This window comes from Perna viridis, chromosome 10 (assembly GCF_037379345.1).
Source record: "Perna viridis isolate PV_CMFRI_1.1 ecotype Kerala chromosome 10, ASM3737934v1, whole genome shotgun sequence".
Classification (NCBI taxonomy): Eukaryota; Metazoa; Mollusca; class Bivalvia; order Mytilida; family Mytilidae; genus Perna; species Perna viridis.
Window position 1 is genome coordinate 38414014 of NC_142454.1, and position 24221 is coordinate 38438234.

The 24221-nt window shown below is 35.0% G+C and overlaps 4 protein-coding genes across 9 annotated transcripts in view; 2 read left to right on the top strand and 2 right to left on the bottom strand.

Moving 5' to 3' along the window:
* LOC148605670 (transcription intermediary factor 1-beta-like) overlaps positions 1 to 24221 on the top strand; it is a 577346-nt gene that overhangs the window by 491661 nt on the left and 61464 nt on the right. The window lies entirely within an intron of this gene.
* Positions 1 to 24221, top strand: part of LOC148605675 (transcription intermediary factor 1-beta-like) — a 229238-nt gene that overhangs the window by 136798 nt on the left and 68219 nt on the right. The window lies entirely within an intron of this gene.
* LOC148605676 (uncharacterized) lies at positions 8457 to 15229 on the bottom strand. Its single transcript, XM_088548541.1, has 4 exons — positions 15134 to 15229; positions 12575 to 12724; positions 11329 to 11478; positions 8457 to 10510 (listed from the first exon to the last, which is right to left on the bottom strand). Exons 2-4 carry the CDS (start codon positions 12657 to 12659, stop codon positions 10251 to 10253), a joined length of 495 nt encoding a protein of 164 aa, XP_088404667.1. The 5' UTR covers positions 12660 to 12724; positions 15134 to 15229; the 3' UTR covers positions 8457 to 10250.
* Positions 14716 to 23631, bottom strand: LOC148605677 (uncharacterized). 5 transcript variants are annotated; one of them, XM_088548545.1, is made up of 6 exons: positions 23557 to 23631; positions 22764 to 22837; positions 20426 to 20534; positions 18913 to 19062; positions 16341 to 16485; positions 15694 to 15814 (listed from the first exon to the last, which is right to left on the bottom strand). In XM_088548545.1, the coding sequence occupies exons 3-6, from the start codon at positions 20475 to 20477 to the stop codon at positions 15811 to 15813; spliced, it is 351 nt and encodes a 116-aa protein (XP_088404671.1). In that variant the 5' UTR covers positions 20478 to 20534; positions 22764 to 22837; positions 23557 to 23631; the 3' UTR covers positions 15694 to 15810. The 5 variants fall into 5 exon arrangements, with proteins under 5 accessions (XP_088404673.1, XP_088404671.1, XP_088404670.1 ...); XM_088548544.1 differs by having other exon boundaries at positions 22764 to 22840; positions 23557 to 23628; XM_088548547.1 differs by lacking the exons at positions 20426 to 20534; positions 22764 to 22837; positions 23557 to 23631 and adding exons at positions 14716 to 15241; positions 17996 to 18200 and having other exon boundaries at positions 15678 to 15814; positions 18913 to 19051.

The window sequence follows — 24221 nt, forward strand, 5'->3', positions numbered from 1 at the left end:
TATTATTTATTATTTCTTTGCCATTGTGAAGGGAAAAACCATATAATAAAACAATCATTGACTCTTAAATAGGAGCTGGGTTTATCAACCCTCAAAAAGAAATATTAACCTCGACTTCGGCTCGGTTAATATTACTTTTGTTAAGTTGTTAAATCCCCGTAGTAACCCATATAAGAGTCAATAATTGTATAATAGTAATTAGAGTTAGGGTAAACATAAAATTTATAGAGTTAAATAAGTGTTAGAGTAAAAATTAAAGGTTTAAGAAGGGGTTAGTGTGGGTAAAAGTTAAAGGGTTAGGTAAAGAGTTGTGGTTAAAGTTAGGGTTAATGGGCAGGGTCAGGATTAGAGTAGATGTATTGTGTACATGAAAGGGAAATAATTGAAATGGGGAATTTATCAATACGTTTACGGTATGAGTATCAAAGAGTTGGGGTATAGTTTGGGTTAAGGTACAGGCACGTGAAATAAAAAGAATGGAAATGGGAGAATATAGGTACATGATTTTCAAGGATTTTGAGTCATTAAACATTCTTTTTACAATGAAATCCTGGGTTTGACATTATGCTTAGCTATATTTTTGTATAACTTGTGCACCCAACATCATCATTATCATACTTCCTCCATCCATTCATCCATCCATCCATCATTATATGATCAATCAATCAATCGGAACCTGCACTTATCATCACATGGACTATGGACGAATATTAAATAAACCAAGATACTAAAGTAATTTATTTATTCAAATCATGTGTTTTCATGTGTCTCAGTTTTCCACATGTATTGCACGAATAAGGTTTTTCCCCGATGTATGACCATGCCACACTTTTGACAAGTATACGGATTCTCACCAGTATGTATTCTCATGTGGCGATCCCAATGGTTAAATTGTTTGTTTTTTTGTCCACATTGGTCACACATGTAAGACTTTTAATCAGAGTACGTTCCCATGGACTCGTTGTCTGAAATCCTGTTCGCATACTGAACATGTATAAGGTTTGATACCAGTATGTGTTCTCATGTATTTGTAGATCGTCTGTCCGACTAAATGTTTTGCCACATACTTCACATTGACATGGTTTATCGATTTGTTTGTGTTCTCATCAGCACGCACAAGTTACACTTTTAATCAGGGTGGACAGGGTAGAGGGAGACAGGGAGAACGGAGATAGGGGAGGGAGAGTGGAGAGAGGGGGATAAAGGAGAGAAGGGGAGGGAGAATGCAGAGAGTGGGAGGAAAATGCAGAGAGGGGGAGGAGAATGAATAGAGGGGAAGAGAGTTGAGAGAGGGGGGATAAAGGAGAGAAGGGGAAGAATGGAGAGAGTCTCTGTTCTTGGCCCCTTGATGTTCCTTATATATATTAACGACATTGGAGAAACCTTGTTGTCGCTAACTAGACTTTTAACTGACGATACTTCACTTGGATATTCCAGTAGCGAAAAAGTAGTTAACTACGACTTAAGCGAATTAAATTCTTGATCTAAGAAATGGCTAATGTCATTTAACCCGGATAAAACTGAAATCATGGTATTTTCAAACCTAATAATCCCTAATGATTTTGAATACACTTAATAGGAGGACATTTTCCCACGATGCAAAGTGGGATGAGCATATTGACAAAATTGAAAATAGTGCACATAAGCAACTTGGTATACTACGAAAGTTTAAATTTATTATGAGTAGACAAAATCTACATAAGATCTATATTGTATATATTCGTCCACTTCTCGAATACGCATGTGAAAATTGGGACAATTGCAATCTTGGAGACACTCAGAGACTTGAGAAGATCCAGCTTGAATTATTGTCACTGGGTTACCAATATTTACTCCGGTAAACTATCTTTATCGTGAAACCGAATCGGAAACTTTAGAAACTAGACGGAAATGGAGAAAGCTACAATTGTTTTTTAATATAAATAAACATGAAGCTCCAGAATATCTATGCGACCTTCTTCCACCCTCCATCCAAAGTACAACGACTTGTCCACTTAGAAATGGATATGACCTAACTGTACCCTTTTTGACTCTCTCACAGGTAATTCTTTTCCCCATCGACAGTCAAAGAATGGAACTAGATGAACTACGACTTTTTGACTTTTTGACTTTTGAACCTGTTCGGAATGTCGCTGAGATTTCTAAGTTTAAACGGGCAATTCGAGATGAAGATGACAGAGTCTCCGTTCCTAAGTTATACGAATTCGGTCCAAGAAAATATAATACTATTCTAACTCAACTTAGATGTGGAGCTTCCTTCCTAAACTTTGATCTCTTTAAAACAACCCTAAATGTTCTTGTGATGCACCGGTTGAAGATGTAAAACACTTTTCCTTTGATTGTGAAAACTATTCAGAAATTATAACTTCTTTACTTGGTATATTATCAGTCTTCAGAGTTCCCCTAAATGTTAAATTATTTACTGATGGTAATCAAAATCTCACATATCAACAAAATTGTGACGTCTTCAAGGAGGTCTATAAATTTATTCAATCATCTAAACGATTCCTTTGAGTTTAAATATATTATTGGATCATGTTGGGCTGCACGCCTGTCCCATTGATGTTCACGTGTGATCGCCAAACCAACCTATCATTCGATGTTTTCCTCCCCCTTTTTCCTGTTACATGTATTTTCCTACATATTTTATGTATATTGAAGTATTGACTTGAATTATGTATGCTCTCTGTTTAATTTAACTTGTCGGAAATTTACAAATACAAAAGGAGAAGACTCTATAAGTTAGGATTATTGTGACCTTTAATTATAATATCTATTCTATTGTATATGTTATCAAAACTTGTGTCTCATCCTTGAGCAAATAAAATAATTCTAATTCTAATGGAGAGAGGGGAGGGAGAGTGGATATAATGGAGGGAGAAAGGAGAAATGGGGAGGGAGAAAGGAGAAAATGGAAGGGAGAGGGGAGAAAATCACTGCTTCCCACTATACATTGTAACTCCTGTTTTAATTTCAATCATGTGTTGAGCTTTTGACTTTTACCGCCATTTTAACATGGAGTTAATAGTGACTTCAGAGAAATTCCTACCTATTAATTTATTTTATTTACATGTACATCGTTTGTGAAGCTATAATAAAGCTATGACGGAGGTACATGAAACATGAAACAACGAATTGTTTTCCTTGTTCCCCTGAAATTCGTTATAGCCGAGTTTTTTCTGTACATCGTTCATGGAACTAAAGTAAAGCTTTGTGAAGCTAGAATTAAGCTATGACGGAGGTTTATGATACATGTACGTTGTTTTGACGGAGATTTATGATACATGCACATCGCTTGAGAAGCTAAGATAAAGCTTTAACGGAGGGTTATGAAACATTTACATCGTTTGTGGAACTAAAGTAAAGCTTTGACAGAGGTTTATGATACATGTACATCGTTTGATTAAAGTAACGCTTTGATGGATGTATATGTTAAATGTACATCGTTTGTGCAGCTAATATAAAGCTTTGACGGAGCCTTATTATACATGTTGGGGAACTAAAATAAAACTTTGACACAGGTTTATTATACATGTACATCGTTTGTAAAACTTAAATAAAGCTTTGAGGGAGGTTCCAAGTTCCAGCGTTGCTTGAAGTTGAGGGTATCTGATACACACGCAAAAATGAGGACATTTTCACACCGAGGACACACGATGTTAGAATATTGACGCACTGACAATTGCGACATTTTTACAACGAGCACATGTACAGCAATGATGTTTAGGGAACATGACTGTGTAAAATGAACGTTACTATAAGGTAAACCACAATGAATAACTCAGAACATGTGTTATGTATGCCTAACATTCCTAAAAAAGCATAGGAACCTTTCCTGGAAGCGCATGATACATGTGCATCGTGAATTTAAAATAAATTTGTTCGTTTTAAACGTTTGTGAAACCCAAATAACGCTTTTTTGGTACATGTTACATGTAAATCGTTTGTGAAGCTAAAATAAAGCTTTGACGGTGGTTTATGATATATGTATATCGGTTGTGAAGCTAAAATACAGCTTGACGTAGGGAAACTATACATGAAAATCATTTGCAAAGCTAAAATAAAGTTTTGTCGGAAATTTATGATAGTGAAGCTAAAATAAAGCTTGACGTAGGTACATGTATACTATACATGAAAATCATTTGCGAAGCTACAATAAAGTTTTGTCGGAGATTTATGATAGTGAAGCTAAAATAAAGCTTGACGTAGGTATACTATATACATGAAAATCATTTCCGAAGCTTAGATAAAGTTTTGATGGAGGTTTATTATACATTTACATGTACATCGGTTGTGAGGCTAAAATAAAGATTTGACGGAGGTTTATGATACATGTACATCGTTTGGGGAACTAAAATAAAGCTTTGACAGAGGTTTATGGTACATGTACATCGGTTGTGAAGCTAAAATAAAGCTTTGACAGAGGTTTATAATACAAGTACATCGGTTGTGAAGCTAAAATAAAGCTTGACATAGGTATACTATGCATGAACATCATTTGCTAAGCTAAAATAAAGATTTGACGGAGGTTTTTTATGCATGTACATCAGTTGTGAAGCTAAAATAAAGATTTGCCATGAACATCGTTTGGGCTTGAACGAATAGCTTTGATGGATGTATGAATCTGTGCAATCCTATCCATTGCCTATATTATATGATACATGTACATCGCTTGTGAAACTAAAATAAATCTTTGACGGAGGTTTATGATACATGTAAATCGGTTGTGAAGCTAAAATAAAGCTTTGACGGAAGTTAATATACATGAACATCGTTTGGGCTTGGACGAATAGCTAAAATAAAGCTTTGATGGATGTATATATCTGTGCAATCATATCCATTGCCTATATTATATGATACATGTACATCGTTTTGTAAAACTTAGATAAAGCTTTGGCGGAGGTTCCAAGTTCCAGTGTTGCTTGAAGTTGAGGGTATCTGATACACACGCAAAAATGAGGACTTTTCACACCGAGGACACACGATGTTAGAATATTGACAGACTGACAATTGCAACAATTTTACAACGAGCACATGTACGGCAATGATGTTAAGGGAACATGACTGTGTAAATGAACGTTACTATTAGGTAAACCACAATGAAGAACTCCGAACAAGTGTTATGTATGCCTAACATTCCTAAAAAAACATAAGAACCATTCCCGGATGCACAAGATACACGTGCATCGTAAAGCTAAAATAAATTCGTTCGTTTAAATCGTTTGTGAAACCCGAATAACGTTTTTTTGGTACATGTTACATGTACATTGGTTGTGAAGCTAACATAAAGCTTGACGTAGGTATACTATACATGAAAATCATTTGCGAAGCTAAAAAAAGCTTTGGCAGAGGTTTATGCTGCATGTACATCGGTTGTGAAGCTGAAGCTAAAATAAAGCTTTGACGGAGGTTTTTTATGCATGTACATCGGTTGTGAAGCTAAAATAAAGATTTGACATGAACATCGTTTGGGCTTGAACGAATAGCTTTGATGGATGTATGAATCTGTGCAATCCTATCCATTGCCTATATTATATGATACATGTACATCATTTGTAAAACTTAAATAAAGCTTTGACGGAGGTTCCAAGTTCCAGTGTTGCTTGAAGTTGAGGGTATCTGATACACACGCAAAAATGAGGACATTTTCACACCGAGGACACACGATGTTAGAATATTGACAGACTGACAATTGCGACATTTTAACAACGAGCACATGTACGGCAATGATGTTTAGGGAACATGACTGTGTAAATGAACGTTACCATACATGAAAATCATTTTAAAAGCTAAAATAATGCTTTGACGGAGGCGCATGATACATGTGCATCGTGAACCTAAAATAAATTCGTTCATTTAAATCGTTTGTGAAACCCAAATAACGCTTTTTTGTACATGTTACATATACATCGTTTGTGAAGCTACAATAAAGCGTGGACAGAGGTTTATGATACATGTACATCGTTTGTAAAGCTACAATAAAGTTTTGACATAGGTTTAAGATACATGCACAGATGTCCGACAAACTAGGAAATAAATCCCGCCATATCGGGACCACCACTTGAAGCTGTATACAAAATTTCAGAATCCGACGATTAATAGTCTCTAAGAAAACTATTACGAAAACTGACCATTGACCCAATGGGAGAAAAAATAAAGAAATGGAGCAATCGCACACGAAAGCGAACCCCCTCGCCCATTAACATTATTTTCAATATAAACTTTAACCTAAGTCATTCATGCAGAAAATGTAGGTCAAGGTGACCTATTTTTGGTATTGATGTTGGTTACTACCATAGATATATCCACTGACCTAATATGAACCCTATACAACTTGTACATGTAGTTGCTGAGATATGGACCTTAACCAAAACTTTAACCTGACAGTACCATACTACTATGGTATGGTACCTACTAACAACAAACAAAACACTATATCAGCTGGTTTTGCCAAAGCATCGCCCATTTTGGAGCAAGAAGTGATTTTGATGTTTATCAAGAATTCGGCTCATGTGTATGCTAGGGGCCATCTTGGTCTTGTTTGAGGGTGTGAACATTTCGTTCATTGTTGAAGGCCCTTAGACAACATCAAGATGCAGAACAGGAATAAAGGCCCTGTTCCTTGATAATTGGACTTTAACTTGTATTTTATGTGCCTTGCTGTCACATGTACATTCACTCCATATCCTCTCCTTTTTTCTAATGGCAGTGGCTACAGTTACCTGGATTTACCTAGAAAAGTAACAATAACATTTTTTTTATTGTTACCTGAGAGTCTATTTCGAGAACGGTTACCGGACACGGAGCTGAAACAGGTAACAATAACATATTATTTAGTTATTCTTACCTAGTACCGTTATTGTTACCTGAAATTGAAATCGAACAGAAAGGACTAGACCTATTTCAGTTAAAATTAATATGACAGCTTTAGTAAAAATGCTGTATTTTTTACATAAAAATATATTATAGCATAGAACCAATATTACACTAACCATGTTCAGCTGAAGTTTCTGTAATGACTTGTAAGGTAAAGTAAAGAATGATGTTGAAACATAGTTAAAGGAATACCAAGATGCTAATTTTGTGGAACTTTATAAAAGAAGTTCAACAAAAATAGAAAAGGCAAAAACAAAAAAAGGAAATAATAAGTATCAGGAGTTAAATTTAGTATTTGGATCTGGATGTGGTTACGGTTTTTCTCGTGAACATTTATCTATTAGATAAATTATGTATAAATTCTATGCATGATTTATAAATATTTTCATGCACAAAGTATGTTGAATTTTCATCGTGACTTCCGTCTTATTCAACCTGTATACCAAAGCAGGTGCCCAGGTACAATTTACATTTCGGATGAGCTCCTTATTCCAAATTATACCTATTAAAAATACAACCACTCAGGCATAAGGGGCGAAACCGTTACAATACATGTATGTAGAACTTGCCACACAACCCATTTCCTTAGAATTTACATGTTGCCGAGTGTCAATGTTAAAAAATATCAGGTAACAATAACCAAATAATATCTTATTGTTACCCGTTTCAGGTCTGTGTCCGGTAACCGTTCCCGAATTAGTCTCTCAGGTAACAATAAGAAATTTCTTATTGTTACTTTTCCAGGTAACTCTATCCTGTGCCTTTGCTATATCCCCTCCCCAATTTGGTTGGCTTGGGGATAATTCAAATGGGAAGTAGATGTCCGACAGACTCAAAATCGAATCCAACCTTATGGTACCACTATCGGAGGCTGCATACAAAATTTCAGAACGCTACAATTAATAGTGATTAGTCTCCGAGAAAACTGTTACGAAAGTTTGATCACTGACGGACACAAGGACGTCCAGACCAGTAAAAACATTATACCCTTCACAACTTTGTTGCGTGGGGTTTAAATATATATACTCACCAAGTTCCAGTGTTGCTTGAAGTTGGGGATATCTGATACACACGCAAAAATGAAGACATTTTCACACTAAGGACAAACAATGTTTTGGGCCCAGGACAGTGCAAATGAACATTACCAAGAAGTACAGAACTCAGAACAAGTGATATGTATGCCTAACAATCCTAAATAAAAAAAAACCCATAGGTACCTGTCCATGACACATGTACATCGTGAAGCTAAAATAAATTAAGCTTTGTCAGATGTGTATGATACATGTGTTTGTGAAGCTAAAATAGAGCTTTGACAGAGATATATGACACATTACGTTGTTTGTGAAACCAAAATAAAGCTGACAGAGGTTTATGATGCATGTACATGTATATTGTCAATGAAATTACATTGAAGCTTTGCAGGAGGTTTGAAGTACATGTAGATTGGTGGTTTCTTTAATCTCTAACTCTGAAGGATAAATTAACGGAATTCCTCTAAATTCGGTGATTGATGAACAGACATAATCCAATTAAATGTGTGTCAAAAAACTGTTGCATACAAATAAGTCAGGTAAGTCATATATGAACTAAAAAATTTAATAATAAAATTCTTTAAACATGAACAAGCTTACATACATGTATTATAATTTCTTCATTAGTAACAAATATAAACTCTAATTTCATATTTTAAAAGCAACAAATATAAACTCTAATTTCATAATTAGCAACAAATATAAACTCTAATTTCATAATTAGCAGCAAATATAAACAATATAAACTCCGAATTCATATACAGAGACTAAGATAAACCTTATTTCAGATAGAAATCATTATATTAAATTCTAAAATACACATGTAACTCCTTTTGGGACTGTTGAGATATGTATATTTATCATAAGCCATGTATGTTTGGTGTGCAATAGTAAACCTTAATGGTCTATCTTGGCGTTTGTACTAAAATTATTATTACATGAAAAAGTCCTTGCTTAGTTATCTCCTCAGTCCTGTATACAATAACCAAAATTATTCATCAGGAAATTGGAATCAAATTTGAATGTTATCAGTATGTTTAAAAACTTCAGAAATTTTATTGGAATTCAGTAAAAAATAATACAAGAATTGCAACAATAAAAACAATAACTGATGTTTTTCAGTATGTACATTCCTAGATATAGATGATGCATTCAATCCTAAAAAAACATCTCAGATTTAGTCATCAGCAAGCAGATCATGATATGATTACAGCATCATTGTCGTGCAATTGATAAGGAGTATGGTCAGGTTTAATTAAGATTTTATAAATAAAGCCGCCATTAAATGGATTGTTACCATTCACGAAAAAAATATATCATTAAAAAATAATTTTGTGATATTGTGTGGTGATAGAATAATGTCAATAATGAAGATCTATTAAACCAAATAGTTTTTTTAAACATAGAAAAATAAACATATAATTTTCATTATTATCGTATTTAAATTCAATATTTGCGAAAATTACTTTGATAATTTTAAATCAATCCATCAAAACGATTAAATCAAATTTATTTCTATTTTCAAATATTAAAGCTTCTTTGCGCACCAAATTAAATATAAAATTATCTGATCAATACAAAATATATTTTGTGTGTATCGTCCTTAAAATTATGCAAGAAATATAGCTTTATAACGACTTTAATTCTAAACATTGTATGATAAAATTGTAAAAATAAATTTAAAAATACTCAAATGGTCCATCTAAGTATGTCCACTCCTTATCGGGTACACAACAGTGAGGATGTCTCTAACAGAACACTATAAAATAAGTATGCTTCCAGTACTTAGAATAATATTCACCACACAAATATGATTGACAATGTAATATGTTTGCCACAATAATACATCTGATTTTTATTCATTTTTAGCAACTTTTTGGCATTTTTAAAATGGTAAGAAATAATGTGTTGTTACATTTTCATTTTAATAGAGAATCCGCTGCAAAAATCCCAACAAAATAAAGGAAAAGTTATGTTGCTTTATGTCCCTTTATTCTCTTTCTTCTAAAAAATATAGATAGAAAAATGCATAACAGTTCTAACTAGTGGGTGTGTCTGTAAGCCACGAATGGCCCTCTCGTCATACATGTTGTAGGTACATATAAAAGCCAAAACATGGACTTTACTGAAGTATCTCAATCTTAAAATGTATGTCACAGTGACCTTATTCCTAGTGGGCTGTGCCATACCACCCAAGACACATCTACTGGAGAAATATCATGACCCTAGTACATATAGTACCAAAGATATGGACCTAAACCAAGAACTTAACCAAAGTTTTATGGACGTGCAGACGGAGAAGGGTATAACAATGTATGTTTGTTATACATGTACATGTATTAGTCACTTCATTTGTATAGAGTAAAGTAATGCAACTATTTTTGTTACTTTTTGTAACTTTCTGTCCATGGAAACAATTTTGTTTCTCACAAAGTCTTTAACCATCCTCCATGTTCTTTTTCGCAATACATCATTTGTTTCCAGAAGTTGTTCACATTCACGATTTCCTGGCAATCTTTTCACAGCAAGATGTTTCCTGAAGGCAGTCTCCACACACCTTTTTTCTTCCTTGGTCCATGTATGTCTTTGTCCATTTTTTTTCCCTGTAAGAAATGATATTGTGTTTTATCTGAACTAGAGGGTCCATACAGATGACTTCATTTTATCAATCAACAACCATAAAAATTACAATGTAACAATTCTCAAAGAGACAATTTAATATCTATGGATACCAAGTCTTTAAAATGCATAGATTTTTTGGGAAATATACATGTAAGTGATTTTATTATTTAACTAGTTGCTGTTACACCATTATGGAAGTCCAAATAAGCTGAGCTATTTAAAAAGGTGATTATAAAAATAATTCCCATTTTAACTATCTTTAGCCTGGCAACCATTTTGGTTGGATTGATTGATTGATTGTTGGTGTTTTACGTCCGAGCAACACTATATACCGTAGGTTATATCAAGGCGATGAACATGAAAGGGTGATAAAATGAACATAAAATAATAATGAATGAAATGGGATGGGTTTGAATGGGACACATGGAAATGCAATTTTGATTGCCACTGGAAAAAAGGGGAGATGGGTAGGCATACCGTGGGGCGGTCCAAAAAGGTACATGCCTGAATTGTGCCACTCCTCAGACACGTTGGCCCACTATGATCCACGGTCAGGCTTTCTGTATTATGACCTGACAACTCCCGCACACAAGGCCTACCCTATTTAGCCACCAAGAGTACACACCTTGATTGCTCTATGGGCTGAGCACTGCTGCTGACCTATTCTACACCCGCCTCTGCATAGGGTCATTTTGGTTGGAGATGGTGTCTATGCGACACACTTTCGAAAGGGGTCCACCCAAAAACAATTCCGCAAGTATGATCCCAATTGACAACACAACTATCTGATATGCCTTACCAACTGGTACAACATGTTTAAAGTCTTCCACTTCATCTTCATCATCATCCTTATCATAGACTTTTCGTCTAATAGCTGGAGATGGTCTCCAATCTTCATCATTATCATCATCATAATCATCCACTTGATTACAATAACTTGACTGTAAACCTATCAATACATATAAATTCTTGTTTCTTCAAATTGCTATTTGAAAATTATGTAATTTCTCCTGCTGATGAAGTAAAATTTTCATATTTAAAGACAAATTTAGTAAACTTTTAAATGAATTGATGTTTGGTTGTTTAATGTTTTCATGTTGTCTGCTTCTCTGTTTTGTTTTTTTACACCTTACTAGTAACTGATTTCATCTATCCTCTGACCATTAGGTATGAAAAGTACAATTGGTACCTCTTAGCCTCTATTATACTCAACTATGTTTGGTTCAAAATTTAAGTTTTACAAAGCAATTGAAAACATGGTAAAATGTATCATACGGCATTTAAAATATTCGGATCAATAATACTTTTGACCAATTTTGCACAATTGTGCAAATCTGGTCCTCAAAAGTGAGTGAGTGATTGTTGTTTTATGTCCTACCATCACTATATTTATTTGATCGCAGCAGGTCTGAACGCTGTACGTTGGGGGACCAATATGGATAGTCTACTGTGTTTTGTCACATTCGGCCTATGGTGGACTAAGTCAACACTTTTGTCACATGTGTCCCATGGTGGACTTACTATATTCTTACACTTTTATCTCTTTAATGGATTCCTTGGTAGCAGCTTTGAAATTGGTATTTACAGCCCCTTTGAACCCAATTGACTTCATTGGACATCTGCCAAAATATGACTGGTAAAAAATCTGGGACAGAAGCTATTTATTGGGTCATTTTATTAAAATGTAGGGCAGAATGCTACCTAAAAGCTACCTACAGAGGTATTGAAAGCAACAGGCCATTTCTGAAAAAAAAGCCATAATTATTAATTTTTTGTCAGAAAATTCTGTGCAATGTTCCCCCCAAATACCGCAAGACGATCGCACGGCAGGCACACAACGACTGCTGATGAAGTGTAAATGAGCCCTTAGTCAGGAAGTAGCTGCCAGAGAGATTTTAACCAACATATCAAACAAGCATTAAATCTGAAGTGGCTGTGGTAAGTAGTTGCTGAGAAATCCTTCGTGTTTCGGTCACATGCAGGTGGAAGGACAGGCTGAGGTAAGCAGTATACACCAACAAAACTTTTGAACAAGTCAAACATACCATATTGTTTTGAATGAGATTCCATTACATGTAAAGCAGTTGAACCATAATCATCATCATCATCATCAACCAAACAAGACTCCATCGAATCAGATGAGCCACCATCATCATGATTCTTTAAATCAAATGGGTCATCATCCTCTTCTTCATCTGGAAAACACCAATTAAAATTCCATATTATATGTCTAGAAAATTCATCACTAAAAATGTAAAAGTAGACATAGAGCCATCAATGGATAGCATATGCAGCCTGCTACACCTGTAAATTACCCCCAAAAAATCATCAGACATGTCGGGGTGGTGCATCATGCAGACTGAGGACATTAGGTTGTGTATCATCTGAACTGAGGACATTAGGTTGTGTATCATCTGAACTGAGGACATTAGGCGGTGTATCATCTGAACTGAGGACATTAGGTTGTGTATCATCTGAACTGAGGACATTAGGTGGTGTATCATCTGAACTGAGGACATTAGGTTGTGTATCATCCAGACTGAGGATATTAGGTGGTGTATCATCCGGACGGAGATTGGGTGGTGTATCATCTGGACTGAGGACATTAGGCGGTGTATCATCTGAACTGAGGACATTAGGTTGTGTATCATCCAGACTGAGGACATTAGGTGGTGTATCATCCGGACTGAGGACATTAGGTGGTGTATCATCTGGACTGAGGACATTGGGTGTTTAAATTTCATTTGAATTGGTCAAAGCATACTGCATTATCTTATGACATAGAAATTTCTGGTGGACTGTCAGATTGACGTCCAATTTTTCGGCAACAATTCAAAATCAAAAGACTTCTTTCTATATATAGTGATAATTACTGTTGGGTACATTTAAATCATCAAGGCATTCATCAGTTATCGTACCACACAGAAAAATGTGATTGACAGACAAACATAGTGATTACTGCTGGGCATGCCATCATTCGTGGTGGGCCCTAATTACTGCCCTTTTCCTGTCGAAACAGAATGAAAAGAAATTGCTCCAAAATTATTTCCTTTGATAATCAGAAAATATGCTCAGTGTAATAATACTGATCTACCTTAAGGCAAATAACTTTGGCAATTCCAGTCATACCTGTAGTGTTTTGTTGTGGTTTCTTCTTGTTTGAGTAGACATGTCTTTTCTTTGGAATGGAATCTTTGGAGCGAATTTCAAAACCTGTAACAGTTAGAAGAGCTTCACAGTATATATTTTATTTCTGAAGACAATCTTTTCTTTACCATCAAAAGTGATAATTTCTTGGTATTTCCTGATGGTCAAACATTTATATATTAGCTCTTTAATTCTGACAGCCAAGATTCTATAGAATAAAAAAAATGATCAACTGCTAACAATGAAATTTTCACTCATCATTTGTCCTATTTCAGTTTAGGCCATTATAAAATAATTCCTAGATTCTCATTGGGACGGAAGGAGATGAGAATCTAGGATATTTCTTATATTGGCCTTATCTGTCAATAATGTGATAATGTCCTTTGCATGTTCATTGTATTAAAATTCGTATCAAGTCAAAATATTCAATAATATTGAGTGGTATTTAATTCCTAATTCTCTTGCATTAGGGTTTGAACAATTAAACATGAATCTCATTACCAAAGCACGACCTATTTTTCATGTCCGAAATAAATGCATCTCTGTGTATCTCTGTGAATTAACATCTGATTGCTGTTGAATTGGTTACCAATTTGCAGCTGAATTTGGTACGACTTACTACTATGACCCCCCTCCCCCAATAAGAATCATGTTTTTATTAGCAACTACATAATAATTTCAAGAGAGGACTACCAAATATTGCATGATAATGCATCCAGCTCATGCATTCACTTTTAAGTTCGCTTCAACGAAAGTTGAGGAAGAACTACTGGGATACCCACTGATTCCAAATGCATGTCCGCATACACGAACATCCACGATACATGTCCCTGATTAAAGTTTAGGTCCAACCTCATATTTCAGTAACTATAAGTGGTAGGATCTTGTAACCTTGTATACAGATGCACCTTAAGTATAGGCCAGCATCCAGGTAAAATTAGGTCACTCTGACCTACATTTTACACATCAGTGAACTTGGTTAAAGTTTAGGTCCAACCTTATATCTCAGTAACTATTTATAAGTGGTATGATCTTGTAACCTTGTATACCCTGGCAAAACTAGGTCACTCTCACCTACATTTTACTCATCAGTGAACTTGGTTAAAGTTTAGGTCCAACCTCACACCTCAGCAACTATAAGTGGTAGGATCTTGTAACCTTGCATACTGATGCACCATGGAGGGTAGGTCAGCATCCAAGCAAAATTATACATTGCAAATCATTGTGCCGTAACGAGGCAAACTTTGTAATCGTTGATTACCTAGTATGTTTAATGTATATGGTTGCATTTAAATTTTTAACATCTTTTCATCACAGGTGGTCTCTTTTATCTGTCAGGATTAGAAAGTTATAACAAATCCAAGGCAACAAGTTGATGTCGGAGCACAAAAAAGTGTGTATTCAGTGATATTAATCCTTAAATCTTCCGGCTGTTTTAAAGAAAATTTTAAACCTACCTCTTATTCCATCTGTCTGATTTTTTCTTCTCCATGCTCTTCCTCTTTCCTTTGGAGTCTCTCTTCCTCTTCCTTCCTTGCTTGCAACTGGGCTTTGGTAGCAGCAACCTACAATTGATATAAAATACATAAATGATCATAATTATTACTAGCCAATGAAATAATTACCTTTGGACAATAGATGACCTTGAGAGCTGTGGGTATTTATCTCGTCTTCTTTTCTCCTAAGATAATTCTCTTTATTGGTTTCCGCAATGTAAAAAAAACTGGTCAAAGATAGAAAAACACGAATATCATTAAAAAGGAAGTAAATCTCACCATATGGGACCCAAACTGAGACTGCACACAAAATTTCAAAACCTTACAACTAATACATGTATTTGTTTCCCCAACTGCCCATTATTCACCATATTATATTTCACTTTCATGAAATAAGGGTAATAATTAGACAGCAAAGGAATTTTCAATGTAATTTCTAACTATTAAAATATCATTCAATGTGTCTTAAAAGACACAATTTTAAATGAATATGATATGATATTACCATAGCTGTCTTCTGTTTTTCTCTTTCTCGTTTCTCCTTGTCTAAATCATCAATGGTTATAACGTTGACGGCAGCCATCTTGGGTTCTATGTCAACCTCCACCTGGTATTCTGGACTAGGTTCTTCTGCATCTTCACCTGCAATAAGTTAAAAGGTCAGGGGAACAAGGTTATGACAATACACTCTTATATCCATAGACTGGGGGGTTACAACAATTAAAAAATGTTTCTACATACATGACAGATGGCAATGCAAGTCTTGTTCTAGAAAAAACATGAACAATAGAAGTATCAATGCTGACCTACCATTCCTGATGCATCCATACACAAGGTTAGATGATCCTACCATGTATAGTTGCTATCATTATTAATTTTATGTCAGTGAATTCTGTGCAATGTTCCCCCGAACACCGCAAGACGATCGCACGGCAGGCACACAAAGACTGCTGATGAAGTATAAATGAGCCCTTAGTCAGTAAACAGGAAGTAGCTGCCAGAGAGATTTTAAATTCGGTCACCAACATATCAAACTAGCACTAAATCTGAAGTGGCTGTGGTAATTAGTTGCTGAGAAATCCTTCGTGTTTCAGTCACGTACAGGTGGAAGGATAGGCTGAGGTAAAGCAGTATACACTGACAAAAATTTTGAACAAGTCAAACATACCATATTGTTTTGAATGAGATTCCATGTAAAGCAGTTGAACCATCATCATCATCATCATTATCAACCAAACAAGACTCCATCGAATCAGATGAGCCACCATCATCATGATTCTTTAAATCAAATGGGTCATCATCCTCTTCTTCATCTAGAAAACACCAATTAAAATTCCATATTATATGTCTAGAAAATTCATCACTAAAAATGTAATATGAGGAAGGTGCAACCTGAAATGCTCCCAAAGATATTCTTATAAAAACCTTTTATTGGTATTTTGTTATAGCCGGTTATACTCGACGTCCTGCTTGCGCTTAATACAGAGGAAGATTACTATCACAATGATGTCATGATTGACGCTGATCCGTCAAAAATGAAAGTAGAAAACCCCGATACAATGTGCATGCAGAACAGGACATTGAAGGAAAACTACTCATAGTATTCATAATTTAATGACATTTCTACGATTATCGCTCCCTTCGGGAGCATAAAAGTAGACATAGAGCCATTAATGGATAGCATATGCAGTCTGCTGCACCTGTATATTAGCCCCCAAAATCATCAGAACAAAATCAACATCCTTAAATATGTTTTGTTTTGGTTATGTTCAACTTTAATTGAGCTGATACACAATTATGAAGAGTACATTTTTGCATCAGATTTAGCCTTTTTATAAATGGTGAGTGACACAAGTAATTATAAGTATATGGAATTTTTCATCATCAATCATTTCAAATTTGACCAATATTTTAATATTTGATGTTCAAATGTTTCTTTAAAAGAACAATTTCTTCATTTCTTTACAAAGTTAGAGTACAACTAGATGGAGCGATCCAGGAATAGAAAATGCCGCCAGCACACAAGTTTTTGGTAAACAGGAAGTAGATGAGCTATGGCCATAAAATTGCTTACAATGTATAGTAATATACATGTAGTATGAAGACTTCTGTAAAGTTTTCAGCCTCTCAGGCTCTGCTCTATGCAGTTCCTGAAAAAAGTGTTACAGAAATGTTGTGTGACGCAGGATGATGCATGGTTCCTAAGTGATCCTTATATGTCCAAACATAATAATAAGCAAACTGAAAGTGTCTCCAAGACACGGATGTCTCGCTCGGCACATATTTGTCCCCCAAGACTGTTGGCATAAAAAGAATACACACAGAAATAAAATAATAAAATACATAATACACAAAATGATATAACAAAGAAAGTAGCATATGCATAGCAAGGGTAGTAAAATCAAATAAAATAAAGCAGGCTAAGCTAAGTTTATACGTGTATAAGCATAAACAGACTCGTCAAGACAGCATAGACTGCATACAAAATTTCAAAATCCTACAACCAATAGGTGACCTAATTTCACCTTGATGCTGACCTACAACCCCTGATGTATGCAAATACATCCACCATTTTTAGTTCCTGAGATATGAACTCTGACATAAACTTGAATGTATACTTGCACGCGGAAGTAGACACAGGGGGTTCGCCAATAGTTCTCCTTCAACTTCGTTGAGACAAACTCAAAAAAACAAGTTTCATGAAGATTGGTGAAGTCACTTCAAGGTTATAGACTGGACACAAATTTTGCAGATGGACGGATAGACAAAGTGATTCCTATATACAACCAAACTTTGATGGCAGGGGTATAAATTCAATAGTACCTGATGCCTCCAAAAAAGTTTGTCTGGGTCATCCCCGTAGTCATATCGCAATTCTTCCCCTAAGGGTATATCCCTGCTGGCAAACAGGCACAACCTAGGATACTGGTTAAATATCTTTAATTTCATCTTGGTATTGCACATGGAAGTGCCATTTTCAGCATCATTCACGAATTTACACAAATGGTTGGATTCTGATCCATCAATCCTAGAAAAAAGGAACTTTAATTTTACAACAATAAATCTGTGAAAGAGTCACTGGCAGGACTAGCGACACCCCCCTCTGTCTTGTATTATCATGAGAAAAATTGGCTAAAGGCAATAAGTATGTAATCTGAAAGTAGATAACCAACAGACCTGAAAATAAAATCCATGATATGGGACCTAATATGGACAAAATGTATGGATGCAGCATATGAAACATAAAAAGCTATTGATAATATTGTTACAAAAAATTTCAATATATTGGTCCTAATTGCTACAATATTGTCGAAAAACAGGAAGACGACTGACAGACCCAAAATAGGTAAATCTGCATACCAAATTATATCAAGATGCTGTGGTAGGTAGTTGCTTCAAAAACTTTTAACAAACATTTTCAGTATTGGCTCTAAAGGACACGGAATTGTATTGGTGGGTAGGAACAGCAGATCTGAAAACTAGATGGTGAAATCCAGAGGAATAGCATATATTTCTGCAGCTAAAACTTTTACAAACAGGAAGTAGATGATCATGGAGCATAAAAATGTTTTACACGATACAATACCACATGTATAATAGATTTAGTACTATAGACTGCTGTAGTATAATTTCAAGCAGTTCAGCAACTAAACTATTTTCCTATACATTAAATGTGAAAAATTTCTAGGAAAATTGTTTATGCCTGATCATGCTGATGTAGACTAGGTTTTTATACTCACCAGTATGATTTGTTATTATAAACCTATCCGAATAGAAAGTTATGCTTTTTCCAGTCTTTTGCGGTGAGTTCTTCCTGTCTTTTCTACCTCCGAAATGTTCCAGCAAAAACTCTCCTTTTAAGAAAGATTTTGTTGTAAAAACACCAAAACCTAGAAAAAAAACCACAAAAGATGAGACAAACGCCTGTTTTAAAGTATAATATCTAAAAAAACAAGTGTTAACAAGAACAGATTCTAGGACCCCTGCCAGATGAAAAAAATCTAAGCCGGCTCATTAAACAAAAAGATGTCCGACAGACCCAAAAAAAGAATCCCAACCAATGGGACCCCTACTTGAGGCTGCATACAAAATTGTAGAAGCCTACAATTAATAGTTTCTGACAAAAAATAAAAACGAATCCCACCATATGAGACCACTACCTGAGGCTGTATACAAAATTTCCGAATCCTACCATTAGCTTCTGAGAAAACTGTTATGAAAATTTTCCATTGACCCTATGGAAGAAAAATGGAGCAGTTGCCCGGACAGCAAATCCCCTCACCCATTTTTGATTATATTATTTTGAGAGCAATATTATTCCCTAAAATGTAAAATCTAGATCAAGGTGAATATATTAACTTTAGTAGAGATGTTGGCTATTACTCAAGATGTATCCACTATCCAATTATCATTCCTTTACCACTTGTACTTGCTGAGATATGGGCATTAACGAAAACTTTAACCCAAGTCACTTATGCATAAAATGTAGGCCAAGGTGACCTAATTCGGTATGGATGTTGGTTACTACCCAAGATGCATCCACTAATCAAATATCATCCCTCTACTACTTTTAGTTGCTGAGATATGGACCTTAACCGAAACTTTAACCTGACCATTACTCACATATGTACACACAAACCAAACTCTATAAATGACTATAAATGGGATAAAAATGACTAAGTCGTAAAACAAGAAGAAGATGTGCGACAGCATCAGGGTTTGAAATTACCACTCGCCCACTAGCATTTGGCCCCTAAAATTTTCTGTGGGCGGGGGCTTTAACAATCTTTGACTCCCAATATTTTTAGGAAATATGGTTTGCACAAAGCATGCGCAGTATTTGATCATGATTTAACAAAATTCCACTGAAAAATGTAAAATTTATCTAGAATCTTGGTCCAGATGTTGGTAAGATACGGAATTATAATGAATAGATAAAATACAAGTTGTCTTTGTTGTGTTGCCTGAAACAAGGCAATCCCAGTCCCAATATCAAAATTTCACAGGGTCCTCGAATATATTCAAGCATTGCTATCGACTACTCAAGTATTGAAATTAGCATGTTTTGACATTCCCAAATATTGCATTCAATTATTCCATTACACATTCCTCTCATCTATCATCAAAGCAATTGATTTTCAATTATAATCGATCATTGGGACAACACAAGCAAATACAACTGAACTCAACAGACTGTTGGAGGATGTACTATTTGTTCATGGAAGATGATTACATTTACTACAACTTACTTACCTATACATTTACTTATAATTTTTTTTTCAAATCCGTCTTTGTCGAGCCCCATCTCACACCAAAATTAGGCGTCACTATCCGGACTTGTTCTTCCATGTCTTCTACTAATCTATATTAAAAATGCATAGAAAAGAAGATCTGTAATAACCATGATTCAACTCAGCATACCATACCTAGATATACAATTTACATGTAATAACTGGAAAAAAACCCTAGAAATCGGACGAAGTCGGGAAGGCCCTGTTCGTAAAAAGTCCAAGTTTTAACCCAAAATATTTGATGGATTTGCACAAATTTTTAATATGCAAATCTTCAAATGGTACTTAGTGACTGTGTAGAGTTTCAGCTCTGCACTGGGTTGTACGGAACTTAATGAAAAATTTAAGGACACATTAATGACAAAATTGTTACATCTGATTGGCTAATGATGAGTTAATGACAAATTAATGAAGTCATTAGAGTTTCGTACAACCGGATGCTGTACTTTGCATAGTTCTCTTAGTTTTAGTGTTCACATGAAATTGTGGACAGACGGACAAAGTGAATACTATAGGGCGCAGCATTTTCAAAAAAAAAATGTGAACAAATAATCTCCCCTAGAATTCTTCAGGCTTGTCAATATCATCCTTTCATACATCACACATGTACACAAATGTATTTATTTAGATAAGTTATACATGTCATGCATGTTATAAGCATTGGTTATTAGCATATTAAAAAAATAGCGAAATCTCGTTTCAACCTTATGTCTATTTTAATGTTGAAGACATTGAACACTTTCTGTTGAAATTGTGAAAATTTCAATAACATTAGACAAGAACATCTCAGAGACACTATAGTCTGTAGTCAATATGATGATAAATACACATGTAAGTGTACAAAATATTATGAATAGATTGGACTTACCAGTACTGTTTCTGAGAAATCTACTTAAAATGAAGGTTTTTCAAACATGTCAAAAGGTAAATCTTTCATGAATGAATGAGCCAACCAATCAAGCAACCAGCAGCCAACCAACCATAAAACTATACATGTAGGCTATGTCTAATTTCTTCAGATGAGACAAAAACATTAACTTACCAGCTTTGAGGGGGAGGGTTTATAAATATAACACAGATTGTAAGATTATAACTGTTTATTACTAAACTTCAATCTTGAATAACAATACAGTAGCATCAGCGGCAAATAGGCACTTCAGGAGACTTCATGCAAATTTCAATCACTGGCATGCAAAAAAAACATTGCCGTTACGTTTTTCAAATGCACAATTTTTCATACCTAGCGCAACCACTGTCTTTCACTAGTACCTGAGAAATGGTACTAAACGGAGTGGCTCAAGTGGAAAATGTTGGTCAAAGTGACCTTATTATTACTGGTGAACCTTGTAGTACTTCCCACATGTGAATCTAAACACAACAAACTTTAACAGACATTATATGTGTACATGTACAAGGTTACAACAACGTACTTTTTGCTTGAATGCTGGCTTATTCTGGCTTACTCTGCAAGGACCAAGGTGCATCATTATACTAAGTTTCAACATCCTACCATTTATAGTCGTGAGATACACTATGAGCTCAGATCTAAAACTAAACCAAGTACACTGATAGTAAAATGTATGTCAGAGTGACCTACTTTTGCATGGATGCTGATTTACTCTCCAAGATACTTCAACATACAAGGTTACAACATCACACCTGTTAACCTCTGGAAGCATGTAAGAGGGAGATCTCCCACTTTGCCATTCATCTATGAGGGAGATTTTGCGTAGCGACCCTTTTTCGTCAAAACTTTTCATGTTATATAGAAATAACCATACCAGTACATGTATTATGAAATAAGGTAAGTTAACCTTTTTGAAGAATATATTTTAAATGCTAATATAATTTAATTAAATAATTGAATTAGATGAGCATTTAAAATCTATTAATCCATATAATGTACACAATTTCAGTTAAATTACCTATTACACCTATATTTGACTTAATTAAGGGTTGTACCAAGAAGACAATTCACTGGATTATGTCTGTAAATTGGAAGTTATTGGCAAAAGATAAGTTAGAGGGAGATTTTGGGGAAGAAATATGTGTAAGAGGGAGATTTATGTCTCCCTCGTGGGAGACTTACTCTAAGGGGAGAAATGACTGCTAAGAGGAAGTCTCCCTCTTAATGTGGGAGGGTTAACAGGTATTCAACATGCTACACCACTTATAGTTGGTGAGATCCGAGCTCGGACCCAACAGTTAACATGGGAATGACAAGGGTACTCCAATAGTTCAACATCAACTTTGTTAAGGCAATCTAACAATGTCAGAAATGCATTGTTGTCTATACTTACAGCATGTTTTCCTCTTGAGATGGCTGACATCTCTGAAATTCACAAAATGTAGTTCAGTCATGTGCTTCTACAATCTACTAGAAGAAAAAAAACCAATCTAATTATTGATTACAAAGGTCATCTCATTATGCAGCATATTATTTAAGAAACAATTTATGTCTGTCATATTTTATTGGTCTTTAAACATGAATATTTAATCCCGAGCGGTAGCGAGGGCGTTAAATCTCATGAATATATTACCTACCCATGTTTAAATACCAATAAAAATGGCAGACATAAATTATTTCGATTCTAATAGGACAAACAAACATATTTTAAGGTCTGAAGCGGAGCCTGACAGCCATTATATTCAAGTTTCAAGTCTTGGAGCGACGCTTCTGTTTTTTAAAATAACATGAAAACAACTTAATAATTTTTATATTTAGTGAACAAAAAAAAAGAATAAAAATAACGACCATTTTACATGAAAGGTTCAGATGACAGATGGAACTTTTTTCCAAATTCGGAGCATGGGCATAGACGGGTCCACATAGGGAAGTAATGGGCGTACGCTTCAACTTTGATGAGAAAATTTTTATTTATTTAACACAAAATTTAATTTTTTTTTTCGGAAACTGCAGACAAAAACGTAAAATAACACATTTTTAGATGATTTTTCTCATGATGATTTCGCTCCCTCTTTGAAAAACCCTGCACCCGCCCCTGCGGAGTCAGACATAATAGGCACGTATGGCCATATGACGTGAAAGACTGCTGGTGTTTTGTGAAACAACATCTGGAATATTATACGTACAACTCTTTTCTTCTCTCAACGACATGACTGTCGCCATCTTTTTTTTCAAAATCAACGCATGCGCAATAACATTTTGTGTAAAAGTTTTTGTTGCGGGAAATGGCAAAATATGGTAGACACGTACACCTTCGTTGTACATTGACAGATGACGGACTGCAAGTGAGACCCTGTTATTTTTTTAGTTTTTTATATGTTTTGTAGGAAAATAAGTGATTTTATGATTTTTTCTGCAGAATCAAACTGAGGACGTCCTCAGTTGTAAGTGGAGTCCTCAAATAAAGGTGTGTATACTTATCCGAGTCCTCAATGACATACTGGGAGCAACACACACACACACACACACACACACACACACACACACGTCCCAAAAGTGGAATGTTTACAACTATATTCTTATACAACGAAATTCATTAGTCGTGTGTTTATGGATTTTGGTAACTTGATATAACCTCTCTCTTTGAAAATTTGTGGACACGTTGATAACGTTTTTAATGAATAAAACTGATCTGAAAAAGAAAAACGAAGAAAAATGGATAACGAATTTTCTAAAGTACTCCAACAACCAGGATTTATGAAATGAAAATGTGATAATTGGGAATTATTGTCTCGTGCTCAAGGGTTAATTCTGAGCTGCTTTTAGTTATAAACCTTCATTTCCTTTATCC

What these genes read in the sequence shown, in the direction of transcription:
- LOC148605676 (XM_088548541.1), bottom strand. Translation starts at nt 12,659, where the DNA reads ATGGAGTCTTGTTTGGTTGATGATGATGATGATGATTATGGTTCAACT. An exon ending in ATCTCATTCAAAACAATATG is followed by an intron (nt 11,479 to 12,574) that starts GTATGTTTGACT and finishes ATGTATTGATAG; the next exon opens with GTTTACAGTCAAGTTATTGT. An exon ending in TAAACATGTTGTACCAGTTG is followed by an intron (nt 10,511 to 11,328) that starts GTAAGGCATATC and finishes CATTTCTTACAG; the next exon opens with GGAAAAAAAATGGACAAAGA.
- LOC148605677 (XM_088548543.1), bottom strand. Translation starts at nt 18,136, where the DNA reads ATGTGCAATACCAAGATGAAATTAAAGATATTTAACCAGTATCCTAGG. An exon ending in AACTTTTTTGGAGGCATCAG is followed by an intron (nt 17,323 to 17,995) that starts GTACTATTGAAT and finishes CACTTTTTTCAG; the next exon opens with GAACTGCATAGAGCAGAGCC. An exon ending in CATGTATATTACTATACATT is followed by an intron (nt 16,486 to 17,246) that starts GTAAGCAATTTT and finishes GGTGTTTTCTAG; the next exon opens with ATGAAGAAGAGGATGATGAC.